The sequence below is a fragment of the Solea senegalensis genome, linkage group LG1 (genome assembly GCF_019176455.1).
Source record: "Solea senegalensis isolate Sse05_10M linkage group LG1, IFAPA_SoseM_1, whole genome shotgun sequence".
Taxonomy (NCBI): Eukaryota; Metazoa; Chordata; class Actinopteri; order Pleuronectiformes; family Soleidae; genus Solea; species Solea senegalensis.
This window is the reverse complement of record NC_058021.1, coordinates 9105845-9121431: the sequence shown is the minus strand read 5'-3', so window position 1 is coordinate 9121431 and position 15587 is coordinate 9105845. Positions and strand designations below refer to the sequence as shown.

Sequence of the window (15587 nt, the reverse complement as noted above, 5' to 3'; positions counted from 1 at the left end):
CAGGATTAGTATCATCGTGCCTTTGCAGCAAAACCTGAGTTCGCGATTGGAACAAGGGCCTTTGTGCATGGAGTTTGCATGTTGTCCCCGTGTGTGGGTTTTCTCCGGGTTCCTCCCACAATCCATGCAGATTTGGAGATTAGGCAAATTTTACACTCTAAATTGACCGTAGGTGTGAGAGTGGATGGTTATTTGTCTCTATGTGGACCTGTGATGGACTGGCATTCCCCCCATGAGCCTCATGTGGAGGATGGATGGTATTATAAGATCATCTTTAGAAATATTTGTTCACTTATATATATGTAATCATTTACAACCAAAAATGAATCCATGTACTGTTCATACAGATAAATATTTATAATGCAATTAATATTAATTCATTCGTTAATTAAGTTTATTAAAATAATTAATTAAATAGTTAAAATACCAAAATAGTTCATGCCAAACGTTTTGACCCTGATATTAAATGTACAGTACTTTTGAATAATGTGTACAACACACAGGCATTACATTATATTATGTCTGCTTAAGATGTTACATTATTACTTTTTAATCAGATTTAATACTAGAATGATTCATGTTTAGATTCTCTACTAGATTTAATGAGCCATCAGAAGCGCTCTCTGATTGGCTGAACGTGTCCCATGCGTGTTGTGGTAAACAAAATTCGAGGTGCGCGTGCATGCGTAGAAGTGGTAATGGAGGACAGGGATCTACAGATAGGGGTTAGCAAGTCGCCTTTCGCCGTCTGTACTCAAGGGTCGTTTCTGTTGATTGCGAGGTGTTAAGAACGCCGACGACAACTTCTGAATCAACCAGGAGGAAGTGGTGAGTGTTTGCAAATCGAGATAAGTCACTGCCGCTCTGGAGTGTTGGCTTCCAGCTCACAATGCTATATTAGCCAGACTAGCTGTGGCTAAGCTATTCAGGAACTGCTAACGTCGGTGGTACGACTCGGGTGCAGTCTATGTCTTGGGATAGATAGTTGTATAATCAGCTGACAGGCGCTGTTGTTTTTACAACTAACTCAGCTTCGTGATGAGAACTTTGATGTTAGGCATGTTTGGTTTTGCGAAAAAGATACCGTACGAGTGAATTGGTTAGCGTGTAAACTAGCCCTAGTGGATTCTGAAATACAGGTGATAATCACACCCCATCGTAATACTAACGGGAACGAGCCAGGTGTTGTTGCACTTACAATTGAGATACAATGAAAACATGTTGATAGCATCACTCTGTTACGCGTCACGTTGTTTTACGTTAATTACTGAACTAAATGTTATTGGTGTTTTGTCTATGCTATCGGTCTAGCTAGTGATATGCTATGTACAAGACTAAGCTCACGTTTCTTAGACAGGTCAGCAAATGAGCTAACTTTCCAAGCCTCCACAGTCAGGTCGAGTTAAAGAGCCGCGGGGTTAACCAATCAGGAGAAGTGTTTGCTTTCCCACAGCCTTTTCCAGACCAGTCAGTCCCCGCTATACTTATTAGGAAACTACTGTGTATGAACGCGTGACACAAGAGTGGTACAGAATTGTGTATTTATTGTGGCAACTTGGAACTATAAGTTGTGTTTGTTTATTTATTTGTGTATTTATTGGGTTATTTTTTTAATTAATAAAATTAATTAATTAATATATTATGTTAAGATTCTTTGGTTAGGGTACAATTGGCATTACATAATTAATTATAGTATTTTAAATTGAATATCAAATCAAAATTATTCTTATTGACTATGTACAGGCTCTGCCACTGAGATTTAGGATGGCATCAGACGGGGTTTCCCAAAATCATGGTTCCAAGGGGATCATGACTTTTTACCCTACCATGGAGCAATTCAGCGACTTCAGCCGCTACGTCGCATATATCGAGTCCCAGGGAGCACACAAGGCAGGCCTGGCCAAAGTAAGTAGATGCAGTTATGTGTATAAATCACAGTAGATCATCAGTTTCTGAAATTGGCACGAACAACGATGCCATTTTTAAAGTCATTGAAATTATCTTTCTGATGCTTTGTTAAAAAAAAAAAAAAAAAAAAAAACGGTCTACTCTATTCTCACACATACTCTCTCACTGTCTACTTTCCTGTATTAAGATTGTTCCACCAAAGGAATGGAAGCCTAGAGGATCGTATGAGGATATAGATGATATGGTGATACCTGCACCCATTCAGCAGGTGGTGACGGGCCAGTCGGGCCTTTTCACACAGTACAACATTCAGAAGAAGGCCATGACTGTCAGAGAGTTCCGCAGGATTGCCAACAGTGACAAGTGAGACTTGCTTTCCAATTTCTTATTCAGTTATAGTTCCATGAAAAGATTGTACACCCCAGGTAAAAATGTCTGTTCCTCTAAATAATGTGAATTCCTTGTATTGCATGAATTCAGAAAGTAAGTGTATGGTGTTGGAATTAACTGTTAATGATTATTTTCTAGGTTTTGTGGTCCACACTATGATGACTTTGAGGAGCTGGAAAGGAAATACTGGAAGAATGTGACATTTAACCCACCAATATATGGAGCAGATGTAAACGGATCCTTGTATGACCCTGTAAGTTATCATATTTTAGTAACCCTTGATGATAAATGGTCAGAAGTGATGGGTTTTATGTGTGCTGGTCATGTACCTTTTGACTTGATAAAACTAGGATACTCATAACACAAATCACACTTGTTTTTATCACCACTCCATATCATGTGTTGATCATGTATTATTTGCTGTACTGCAGGACATCAAAGAGTGGAACATTTGCCATCTGGACACCATTTTGGATACCGTTGAATGCGATAGCGGCATCGTTATAGAGGGTGTTAATACACCCTACTTGTATTTTGGCATGTGGAAGACCACCTTTGCATGGCACACTGAGGACATGGACCTCTACAGTGTTAACTACTTGCACTTTGGACAACCCAAATCATGGTAAAAAAAAGTCTTTTCTTGAAAAGCAGTTAAGCATTTAATTCTTACACAACTCTCAGTGTAGCCGTTATTGTCACCACAGTTGCCTTTTTAATTGGGTTGTTGTCTCTTTTTTTCTCACTTGTGCTTGAAATGTGTGGTATTGTGGTGAAGGAAGTCTGCTGTTAGGTCTACCCAAAACTTTTCTGTTTTACATTGAAATGGACGTCATTTACATTTTTGCAACCAGAAGGCATGATTTTTGTATCTCATACCAGAATGCTTTGATTTAACAAATTTCTTTGGAGTCACTTGAAAATGTCACCCTACATTAGCATATTAAATCTATCGTTTTGAACCCTTGCATTTTTAGAGAGATTGAATTCCCACACGCCATGCCTTTAAGATGCATGTAGTGGTTACACCATGCAGTTAACCATTTATTGTATTTTATTTAAGAGAGGAATTGTTGAGCTGATGGATAAATGCACTATGCAGTTTACCATAATTATACAAACTCATTCATCTGTCTGCAGGTACTGTATTCCTCCAGAGCATGGGAAAAGATTGGAGCGGCTGGCCAAAGGTTGGAGAGCGGTGAAATATTTTCTACATGTGTTAACCCTATAAATCTATGTTCATCTGATTCATGTCAGATAAATGTCTACCTGCTCTTTGTGTCTTAGGTTTCTTTCCTGGTAGTGCCCAAAATTGTGAGGCATTTTTGAGGCACAAGATGACTCTGATCTCTCCGTCTATCCTGAAGAAATATGGCATTCCATTTGAAAAAGTAAGAGAATCTGTTTGGTTTTATTCCAACAGGGGATCTCTTCTTTATTACCCCGACATAAAATAAATGTATGTAGCTGAGTTGCTAATTATCTTGTTCCTTATTTTAAAGATTACACAAGTGGCTGGTGAGTTCATGATAACATTCCCTTACTCCTACCATGCTGGTTTCAACCATGGCTTCAACTGTGCGGAGTCCACCAACTTTGCTACAGAGAGATGGATTGAATACGGCAAGCAAGCAGTTCTGGTGAGCACTACCTAATGAAAGGATAAGGAGCTGTGCACATGCAGTTTCATTATGTGCACTTGTTTTAAATTAATTGTGCATGTCAGCTGTGTGCACAAATGAGTGACACTGTTGAGATGCACAACCACCATGAAGTGCATTGGTTGCAACACACCTGTTTGTGGGTTTGAATCAAGTTTGTATAATATCCAGAAAGGGCAAGTTTAATTCTGTTTATTTCCACATTTAACATGTGTAATTGTCCCATGTTTTGATGTTATCCTTAATTGAATGATTCAATTAATTAAATGCTGCTTTAGCAACCTCAATCATCTGAATAGATCCCAGAATTTGATTGTTTTATAATGACGGACAGAAGTGCAACCCAACAAGCCTCTGTTTAAAAACATCTCTGTTGATTCATTGAGCTTTTCATGGGATTGTAGACATTGCATGATCCCAAAATTGATTTGATTAAGATGTTTATCTTGTCAGTGAGAATGGAGTCCTTTTGAATCACAGTCTGTGTTTGCTTTTATCTACTGTAGTGTTCATGCCGGAAGGACATGGTGAAGATTTCCATGGATGTATTTGTGAAGAAGTTCCAGCCTGATCGCTATGAAGTGTGGTTGGCAGGGCGAGATACTGTCCCCATAGACCACTCAAGGCCCACACCAGAGGCTAAGGAATTTCTAGGGGATTCATTCAATGACATCCCCAGCAACAGTAAGAGTTGCTCTGTGGACAGCGGTGGGGAAGACAGAGAATGGAGGAGGTGAGTAATGTCCTGCCGAAAAGTGTGTCCCACTATACAAGTGTAATAATTGACATGTTTTAAGATTCAAGGGTTGGCGGGTGTTGACAGAGTCTGACGGCTCTGAAAGCTGTTTGGCTCTGTGCTCTCAGCTTTGCGGCTGAGACACGAATAGACTGCTGCCGTAGACTAAAACATTGATATATGCCAATTCTGATGTGTTCATAGCGCAGACAAGTTAGCTTACTGTTTTTATATGATATGCCATGTTTGTAGTCGAGCTGTGATGCAAACTGTTGCTTGCAAACTTTGCATTCGACTTTTTTCCAGCCATTTATTTTTGTAAAATCCTGCCACACTGCTAATTTCTTTGACATGGATGTTAGAGGAGGACTGACTGTAGCCTCAAATGAAAAGTTCCAAATAAAACCACCGGATGTTCTTTAATCTATCAGTCTCTTGTGGGTTGGGCTAATCCAAAATAGCTGTTACCTGTGAAACAGGGGTGCTCTGAAAACACCCCTATTAGTTGGTACATTCCTCCAGATGAAATCAAATTAACCATAGACTGTATGAAAGTAACAGTCGACCAATCAGAATTTGAGTCAACCAGAACGTAGCGACTCATAAATCGACCAGTCGGCTGGGACTTTACAGCCCTACTCGGTTTTAGGTTTGTGGTTTCATGTCAAAAACAAAGGAAAAAACCTCAAATGTCCCTCAAATGTTGACATGGGGTTTTGGGGTAGAGGCAGTCAAGTAACATTCAATGTCATCTGTCCTTTTAAAACTTGCTTTCAAAGTTGATAAACCTAGTGTATTTCTTAACTGTGAAACATGAATTGTGCTAGATTCTTAATGTATGCATGCTGAGACATTTATAAGTGAGCATACAGTTTCCTGTTTATATAAATCAAAAGTGACTATGCCCATCTGTTCTCTGTCTCCTGTCTTGTAAATCCTCAGCGCTGCACAGAGGATTGAGACAAAGAGACATAGGGTGTGTCTGGAGGTGCCTGAGGAGGTTGTTCCCAAGGATGAAGATGAGGAAGGAGAGGAGCAGTACGGGAAGCGCCCCAGGCTAAACCTCATACCCCCACGTACTACATCACAAGACGGCAAGAGAAATAAAGGTAATGTAACCTGTACATCATAGTACTGGTTTTCTTACTGGAGTATTAACATTATATGAATGCTGAAAAAACACGTCTCCTATTTACTACTAGGGCAGTTTACTGCACTTAATATTGAAGATAATGAAAAGGAATAGTTAATTTTTGCCCTCACTTTCTAAACAAAACTGACTTTAATTTGCAGGTCCACCAAAGTTAGTCGTCACACCAACCAAACTCACTTTGATGGATCCGTTTCACAGAAGCTTTACCCAAAGTAATAGTGATGGAAGCCGACTCCCACATTATACCAAGACGAGAGCACCAGCAATTTCCTCTCAGTCCCAGGCCAGAAATGGACATCTGTCAGTTTCAGTGACACCTACATGGACAGAAACTGCAGCACAGCCTGCCCGCAAAATGGGTGTAGCCAGTTTGCTCTTCCACAGGATTCTGAGTCCAAAAGACACTCTCCAGGTGCACAGCTACACTCTGGAAAAACGGCGTCAAACGCACACACAACTCCAGGTTCATAGTTATGCCAGAGAGCATCAACCCCGTCATCTCCAGCACAAAACCTTTACACAATTTCACCCTCCGTCATCTCAGGCACCAAGCTGTGAAAAAACAGAGCCACAGCCGGAATCTAAAATCTGTCTTACCAAAGTAGCACCAACTGAAATGGAAGTTCTGATTCCTGCAAAGCCTGACCAGGAAGAGGAAAAAACCAACATGTCAACATCCACTGTAGTCCAGGGTGAAGTGGAGAGACCAAAAGTTCAGCCCACCAGCACGCCTGATTCTCTCCAGGCTCAGACACAACCTGAAGAGTTGGTCAAAATGGAGAAAGACGTTTTCAAGAACAGCAAGCGAAAGGTCAGTGACTTCACTGTCTTTGTCCTGTGACTCTCCCTTTGCACACCATACTGATGTTTCAGCTCAGCATTAACACTAATCACTACTAATAAAACCCTTTTCCAACCACAAAAAAAAGCAATTTATCAGATATTGTTCTGAAATAAATTGATCACAAATTTTCAATGTTATTCATCCTGTTCAAACTACAGAGTAACCAATGCCCCCTTGTGGATAGCGGCATTGTCATCGTGAAAGACTCCGTTCCTGTTGAGAAACCAAAGCAGAATGAGATGAAGGTTATCACTCACAATCATCAAGTAAGTAGCTGCTCGCTGTGGAAATGATGATTCAAATGGAATGATTGGTGCTGCGCATTACCAGGAAATGTGTGCATACAGTACAGAGCTCCCAATGTGCTGCAGTATTGTAGCAGATGATGTTAATTGGTTTTGATTGAATGTAACTCCTGCTTTCTGATGTTTTTTTTGTCTTGCAATACAGTTGTTGCTCCAGCAGGTGGCAGAAGAGCAGTCATATTGTAAGTCAGTGGCGAAGAAACAGCAGCAGCAGAAGATTCTCAGTAAGCTGCCTCGCCACCACCCTCTAATCAGAGAGGTGTACAGTGACGATGGTAAGCACAACATTGTTCCTCATTAGCAGTTTATCATCTACAGTTATTTTGCTCAGTTTATTTAGCACTTTCTATTTCATAATTTAAGTTCCTGACACCATTCTGTTCTATTTCTAATAAATAATATCTATTTCTTTCTTGTGTTACATGTAGAAATGTGTGTAGATATAGAGGTGGAACAAGAGGAGAAAGAGGAGTGGGCAAAGCCATTAGCACAGCTGTGGCAGAGTCGGCCCTTTAACCCTGAAGCAGAGCGGGAATACAACAAGAGAATGGGCCAGCAGGCTCCCTTCTGCTCCATCTGCCTAATCTTCCATACATACCATCAAGTGAGTTTATATTTTAATGAAGCAAGTTTTTAGTTGCAATTTTTGAAAACATGCATGTTATGAGTGTATCAAAGAGTGTTTTAACAAGCACATGGACTTAATCTTTTTCCCTAAAGTCTGAGTCCAGCAGTGGGCGTTCCAGCGTAACGATAGTGAACCGTCCAAAAGGGAGTCAGTGGTCCAAACCACTTATTCCAGAAATGTGTTTCAACACCCAAACCAGCAAGATGAACCAGGAGGGACAGCTGTCGAACCCTAATATTGCAGAGGACGGGACCAGCCGGCTTGTGTGCTGTGCTCAGTGCTGCGTCCGTGTGCACACCAGTAAGCCCCTTTTATGTCACTGATAATTACTTGACGTGAAAATGAAATTGAATGTGCCACCAGTCAACAGTTTTGCTAATTCTCACACACAGTTGTGTCAAAATGATGATCACTACTTCAGTTATCACCAAATGTCAGCATTTGATGCAAAGAGCTCTTAGATAAAGTCTAAGTGGAATGTTCTTTTCTTTTCTTTCTCCCAGGTTGCTATGGTGTGTCGGGTGATGAAGAGGAATTAGATGACTGGCTGTGTGCACGCTGTGAGGCTAATGCCATTACTGAGGTGAGATAAATGGGTCAGGGCACCTGCTACAGATGCAGAGTCATTGTCTCCCATTACCAGATCCCCCAATATTGTAGAACATTTGGATGATTAGACCAGTGTCACTGCATAATGCATGCATGTCACCTAAATGCATAATTAGACAGTGAAAATACTTGTCGAAGGAGCTCAGCTTAGTTGATAACAGCTCAGTTCTCCAGATAAGCTTCAATTGTCTTTTTAACCTAAAAGAATAAAGAAAAGGCTATAAAAACTAGCATGTGCTACTCAACTTGTTGACAGCTCTATTGTTGTCACACTTGAGTAAACTTGGCACTTTCTCTGTGGCACTGAGGGTGTTATTGTTCCGTTCCTTTTGTGTCTGCTCCTGACTCTGTTTGTGAACATAATCTTGAGCGTTCCTTTGCTTCCAGCATTCCTTTCTGCTCAGAATAATAGGTAGACATTCTGGGAATGTAGCCCAGCACACACACACACACACACACACACTTGACCACCAGTGGGCAGTGCTGCATTGAACAGCTCATGCTGGTACTTTGAAGCACTTTGATTTCACACTGTGTTTTCGTCCAGTGGTCTGACTTTCCAGTTTTGGAAACAATCGGCTTAAACTCGTTGAATATTTGTTACATAAATATCTATCAAACTATATTATATAGCTTGTTAGAGCATCTAATGCCACAGGTTTTCTTTACAGGAGCTCTTGAAACCCATGTTACTACTGTGGCTAAGAGCTTTATAAGTGCTCACTACACTTCCCCCTGACCACTCATGGGATTTACTCATGTGATTTGAGTCAGTCGGTGTTTTCTGTAAAATGTTGTTGTTGTTTTTTTTTAAACTGTGACGAGTTTAAATTTGCTTATCAGTTAACAGTAGACTTAATCCATACTTTTCTGTTCTCGTCCCTCACTGCCAATATCAGTCTTACTGAACCCGTTTGCTGCTGTCATTTTACAAGTCCCACTCTGTGGTGCACATATCCAGATTCAGTGATTCAGACTGCTGGCATACCAATTGTGCAGTGGCATACAAAAAGCAAACTTCATATGTACACCATGAATTTGTCAGATGTTTATAAACGCGCATATGCAGAGTCTTCAGAATAACAGACCTTTTTTCTCTTATTTCTCTGTATAGGACTGCTGCCTGTGCTCTCTGAGAGGTGGAGCTCTGCAGAGAGCCAACAATGACAAGTAAGTGAAACGGCAAACAGAAGTGTTGCCACCGTAGAGCACAATAATGTAAGAAATAAAGAAAGAAAGTATTCAATGTGCATTTATGGTGTTAAGATTGTTAGCAGTAGCCATCATTCATTCTAGTCTGACTTCTAGTCTGCACTGTTCTGGTGGATCAAGCGCTAAAGATACTGTCAATGATAAACCCGATCTTTAGACATGTCCAGGGGTGTCTGTTGTTTTGAGAGTTTGGTTGAAGCTATAAAATGAGGAGGAGAACGAGTCACCAAAATTGACCCCCTCTGCCAATAAAAGTATATTTTAAGAAAAGATTGAAAAAGTTTTTCTATATCCACTTGTTGGAATGATTTCACTCAGTTGAAACAGAGAGTTGCTATGTAACCCATTTCTAAAGCGTCTCTATTGTTGAGCTAACTCTAAGAAAAATGAAAAACACAAACTGCTGATGTAGATTATGAGGCCGGACTAAAGTTTAATTCATTGTAAACAATTGTTTAATTTGGCTTTGTAGATTTTGCTGCAGTTTAGATGAAGCTGGTCTTGTTTATTAATATGAGGATGTAAGAAGAACCATGTAAATGAAGGAGATGAAACTGCCACCTTTTGTTCCCACAGTACATGAACAATAGGTTTAGTCATTTACATTTTGCAACCTTGCTGACTTTGTGCGCTAACATTTCTAGAAACATTGGCACCTGGACATTGAACTATTTGCCTTGAATCAAACTCGTGTTTGCTTTTCACACAGGTGGGTTCATGTGCTGTGTGCCATTACTGTGCTGGAAGCTTGCTTTGTCAACATCACTGAGCGGAGCCCCATCGACCTCTCTGCCATTCCACTGCCACGGTTCAGACTGGTACGACTCCTTACATTTATAATTGACAAACTTTTAATTCAACTTTTTGTAGCCTTATGACAGGGTCAGGCCTCACACTATGAGTCTGATTTTGGTGTCGGGCAGCCGTTCCCAAACCTGAAAACACCATGGCCCATTTTTAAATTTTAAAAATATGTGGCCCTTGTAATTCTTCCACTTCAAATCTGTTTAACACACAATTTTCATCTTCTACCTGAAAGCCCTACATTATTAAATTGTTCCTTCAATTATTATCCCACTCCAATTCCATTTTTGAATTGTTAAACTGGATCAGATTCATATTTCTGTGGTTATTTAGAGCCTAAATATAAAACCTAATATTTAAATAATTTCATTGTTTGTAATGTGTCATAGTTGAAGGCAACTAATGCCACATTTTGAATCTGTTAATGTGACATTGGCCAATCGAAACAGGTCAAATATAAATGTGCTGAAGTGAAAGAGGAATGATCTTTGTGTCGCAATAGGAAGTAGACAAGCACAACACCGCCAGTATTAGACACACCACTTATGTACACTATCCACTACCTGGACCACTTGTACTGTAACCCTATGACTTTGGGTATTAATGTTAATCATAGTCTCTTATCTGTTGACATTAACATCAATGATCAGAGCAGAATATATGACAACAGTTGCCTAAACTAAAAAAAAAAAACCCTGTAGTCTGTTGACAACAGCTTTATACCCAAAGTAACCTCTGATAACTTTATGTACCAGAAGCTGTACCATTTCCTTTTTTGCCATTTCCTTCCAATTATAAAATTCACCATACTTTCATTGTGGTTGCAGACTTTCCTTTGTGTTGGTTTAAATGTCTAAATGAGTCAATTGTATTTTTTTCACTTGACTCATAAAAGGATAAAATTCCCTGGTAATCAGGGGTTTACCTCAATAGCACCTTTTGAGGTTCTCACTGGTGGTGAAACTGGTAGAGACCATGTTTTTCGTCCCTACTCATTTCCTCTTCTCATACTCTCTCCCCTGGAAGTTTCTAAATAATCAGAGTTCTTTGAATCTTGAAAACGAAGTGAAAGGCTGATGCTGCATATGTACTTTTCTGTCTGCACACAGTGGAAATTTACCCGGACTTGGATTACAATAGGTGGCCTTGTTTCTATTGTTGGTAGGTCTAGATCTCAGTGGGTCTGCTTCTAAATAAGTACATATGATGTCAGGTCCAAATCAGAAGGTAGTTGTGTTATTTCCTTTTAACATATGTGCATTCCAGCTCATGTCTGTCTGCGTCTTTTGTTCACTACAATCGTTTTTCTTTTTTTATATTTGGTCCTCTTCCCCTTTTCATCCTCCCCACTTGTCTCATTTCCCTTCACCCCCTTTCCTTCCGCTTCTCCTTTTGAACCCCCATGCCTCGTCTTTGTCGCCCTGGCAGAAGTGTGTGTACTGCAGGAAGCGGATGAAGAGGGAAGTGACGGGCTGCTGTGTCCAATGTTCCCACGGGCGCTGCTCCACGGCATTTCACCCCACCTGTGCTCAGGCAGCTGGCATCCACATGCACCCAGATGACTGGCCGTTTGTGGTCTTCATCACATGCCACAGACACAGAACGCCTGTCATTCCTGAGGTATCACTGCAAAATAACAGTCACTTTAAGACATAATGATAATACTGGAGAAAGAGAGACTGCTAACACTTTTTAAATCCATAGAAGTCTGTATTTCCAGTCAAGATCACCTTAACCGTCTCTGCTATAACTTCTGGGGCAAACCCCCTTTAAAATCTCAAAGTAAGAAAGAAAATATTCTGTACTACTAGTGCACAACAAGTGTTGCAGTCTCTGTCTCTGTGAGATCCCACCTACATGTTGTAGGTGGGATCCTTTATTATCTTCCACTTTATTAAAACCACTCACATTGAACAACCTCAAGGCCTTAGTGGAGGTTTTAGTCATTTTATCATTGTTTTTCTTCTCTCTCCATGCAACCAGATTTCAGTACACTTTACAGCAAGAAGCTGTTAAATCCAACAGGCACAGACAAGCTCAGACACGTGTGTGTGTGTGTGTGTGTGTGTGTGTGCGCGCGCATCATCACACTTCACAAATCTTTTGAAATCCTAATCTGTCCTTACACAATGTTTAAGTCACCAGGTATTTTTGCGATTAGGTTTTAAAACGGTTCATTCTCTCTGCTCCTTATAATGGCCTTTCCCAACTGTTTCCCATTGTGAGCAAGACTTCACAAAATGTTTATAACTTTATAAAAACAAATCATTTCCATTATTTAATATAAATGCATGTACCGCGTCTCATTGTGACGATGCCTTTTGTGTTATTAGAGAGAACTGACAAAGAGGATTTTAGTTCCAATGTGCAATGTGCCGGTTTTAGCAGCACAGTAACGGTTTGCGTGTTGCGTGAAGACAGCTCTGCTTCACTAATTGGAGGAGACAGACAGATGTTTGCTTCTGTCAGGAGACATGATGCAGCAACATTCATGCTCACTGAATTTTAATTACCTGGGAAGTTTTCTTTCTTTCTTCCTGTGGTTCAGAAGTCTGGGCTTGTGTTCAGATCCTAGTCTGCAAGACTTGACTAAGAGACACAGCATAATGTCTTGTTTTCTGGACTAACAGACGCTACAGACACTGGTCTATAGACAGTTTTTTTCTACCCTGTGACATTAAGCGATATGGTATCATTAATAAAATTATAGTAACACCCAGTTTCTTTTTTTTTAGCGGAACAAGTCATCCATGCGGGAGTTGTCAGTGGGGCAGAGGGTGATCTGTAAATACAAAAATGGCCGTTACTACCACAGTGAGGTGGTGGAACTGACCACAGCCACCTTCTACGAGGTGGTCTTCGATGACGGGTCCTACAGCGACAACCTTTTGCCTGAGGACATCGAGGTTAGCATTGCATGTTTAATTTCTCTGCTGGTGCACACAGTCGTGGCACACCCATAATCTAAAGTATCAGATGTTAACCAAACCTCTGAATGTTCCCTTTTTTCTTTCTTGTGTCTAATGCATAACCTGAGTTCACCACTTGCTCTGATTGCGTTTGCAGAACCGTGACTGCGTCCGTCTCGGTCCACCCGCTGAAGGTGATGCTGTTCAAGTGCGGTGGACAGATGGGCTGATATATGGAGCCAAATTTGTAGCATCACACTCGATCCCTATGGTCATGGTAAATTCCCCCTCACTGACTCAAAGCTTAAGGGTCGTAGACGTGTAGTTTTATTTTACACGCACTAATTAAATGTTGTAAACGGATGCAGGCAACGCGTGCACAGTTGCAGTGTGAGTTCCGTCACAACGTTTGCACCATTGTGGGTTTTCAAGCAAAAGTTTTGCTACACATTTAAAAATAAGTGTTTGACATTTTAACTCTATGTATACTGTTATACTGTAGTTTTACGACCCAAGTGATAAAGTAATGAATTGCATTGTTTAGTTCCTGCATGACAAAATTGGTTATTATTTACTTTATTAATGGTTTGACTTGCATGTGTGTGAACGTTCAGGTGGAGTTCGAGGATGGGTCACAGAGTACGGTCAAGCGAGACGACATCTACACTCTGGATGAAGATCTGCCCAAGCGAGTCAAGTCACGATTGGTAAATGAAAAATCTCCCCTTTGCATTGATGATCTGTGACTTTTAACATGCAGGTCATAGCAATGAGTTTTGTAGCAACAACCCAGCTCTGACGTTTCTACCTGGTGTCGTGTTTTTTTTTGTCCTCAGTCGGTGGCGTCAGACATGCGCTTTGAGCTCTTCACGCAGAGCAACGTCAGAGAGAACTCCAAAAGACAACGGGTCGTCAACTCTCGCTACCGAGAGGACTTCGTTGAGCCCGTCATTTACCGAACAATCATGGAGTAACGTTTTTTCTTTCACCTGCTTTCCATCAATCCTTCACTTCATTTAATCAGTGCAGAGAGCTCCTTGTTGTCTGTTTTTGGCTACTGCTGATAGGAACATCCTCCTCCTCCTCCTCCTCTGTCACAGCCTTTCAGGTTTCATATTTATAAACTACGGCTGGGACTTCAAATGACTTTTGTGTGCATTGAATAAATATCATTACAGTCTAGATTGTTCTCTCCTCCCATCGCGTTTTGTTTTTTTTTTCCCTCAGGAAGAAGCCATCAATGAATTATTAAATGATGGATAATTTTTGGACTGTCCAACTGGAGCAAGATGTGTGGGTTTTTTGTTTTTTTTTCTATCACCATATTTAGCAGCTATCAGTTTAATACATTTCACAATGGACTGTTTTTCTCACAGTGATATGTTTTTTAGTTGGCAACAGAATGCTGTTGACTTGACACACTCAAAATGATTTCACATTGCTTAATGATAAGGTTTTAAAAGATGTGTGACTTACTAAAGCAGAACTGTACACTTTAAGCCAACCGGTTGTTAAATATTGACGACAATAACAATTTTACTCATCCATCAGAGGCGTAAAGCGCGGTCATTTTCAGACCACATGTATGCGATTGTACCGGCCACATCATGCACTGCATGACCTGGCTCCACACGCCTTCCTGCTCATTGAAACTGACAACATGCATCTACTGTGAAGATAAAAAGACGACTAGATGTGTTTCAGTGGCCCAAGCCTTATTTTTGAAAGGGTCGAGCCTACTTTAGTTTTTCTAAAGCTTAAGCTTTATTACACGTGTTGTAATTAAACAATTGAAATTGTTCCTCTCCTTTTATTTATGCGAGTGCATTACATTTGACAACAAAGCTATTTTTGTCATGTCCTTTTCACACACTGTAGAGAACCTGAGATGTATTTATATTTATTATATAGATGGGTTACACAAGCTCTGTTTAGATTTAGCGCGTGTTTAGCTATAGAGACAAATGTCACCAGGATATAGTTTGACCCCCGAACGGCGCAGGTTTTCCCTTCACTTTGAGTCCCCTGTAGCTGCCTTAAAATAGTCTTGTTGTGTAAAGAATTGTGAGGACATGCTGGCTGTGGGAAGATGTGGTGGGCAGACACGCTTCATGGGTTCTGATGTCAGTGTGGTGTCATCTAGGCTAATGTTCGAAGCAGCCTTCAGTCTGTATCTTTGTAAACATCAACTGAGTAAAGTTTGAGATAAAAAAAACCCCCAAAAACTTGTATATTTTACTTTTTTGACAACTACCAACATGTAAAGATGGAGGTCTTGTGTGTGTGTGCGTGCGCCAGAGGGCCTGCAGCTGGGCCAAGGCAGGATGAGTCTTGTGGAGATCACTGCTGGAATCTGATAAAGACAGATACTACTACACTGTACAGCCTCTGTGAACACCAGGTTGTTGGATCTTATAATCTATTA

At 40.5% G+C, this 15587-nt stretch overlaps 1 protein-coding gene across 1 annotated transcript; it reads left to right on the top strand.

Moving 5' to 3' along the window:
• Positions 1-674: 674 nt before the first annotated feature.
• On the top strand, positions 675-14961 carry kdm4ab (lysine (K)-specific demethylase 4A, genome duplicate b). Its single transcript, XM_044033129.1, has 23 exons — positions 675-828; positions 1744-1905; positions 2096-2271; positions 2437-2551; positions 2730-2923; positions 3439-3488; positions 3589-3692; positions 3804-3941; positions 4469-4695; positions 5641-5807; positions 5992-6662; positions 6854-6961; positions 7146-7275; positions 7429-7604; positions 7721-7928; positions 8132-8211; positions 9352-9407; positions 10159-10267; positions 11682-11873; positions 12989-13159; positions 13320-13439; positions 13777-13869; positions 13999-14961. Exons 2-23 carry the CDS (start codon positions 1765-1767, stop codon positions 14134-14136), a joined length of 3564 nt encoding a protein of 1187 aa, XP_043889064.1. The 5' UTR covers positions 675-828; positions 1744-1764; the 3' UTR covers positions 14137-14961.
• Positions 14962-15587: the final 626 nt, after the last annotated feature.

Coding starts and splice junctions, on each gene's coding strand:
- kdm4ab (XM_044033129.1), top strand. CDS start 1,765: ATGGCATCAGACGGGGTTTCCCAAAATCATGGTTCCAAGGGGATCATG. Junction 7,605..7,720: donor TCTTCCATACATACCATCAA/GTGAGTTTATAT, acceptor TTTTCCCTAAAG/TCTGAGTCCAGCAGTGGGCG. Junction 10,268..11,681: donor CACTGCCACGGTTCAGACTG/GTACGACTCCTT, acceptor TCGCCCTGGCAG/AAGTGTGTGTACTGCAGGAA.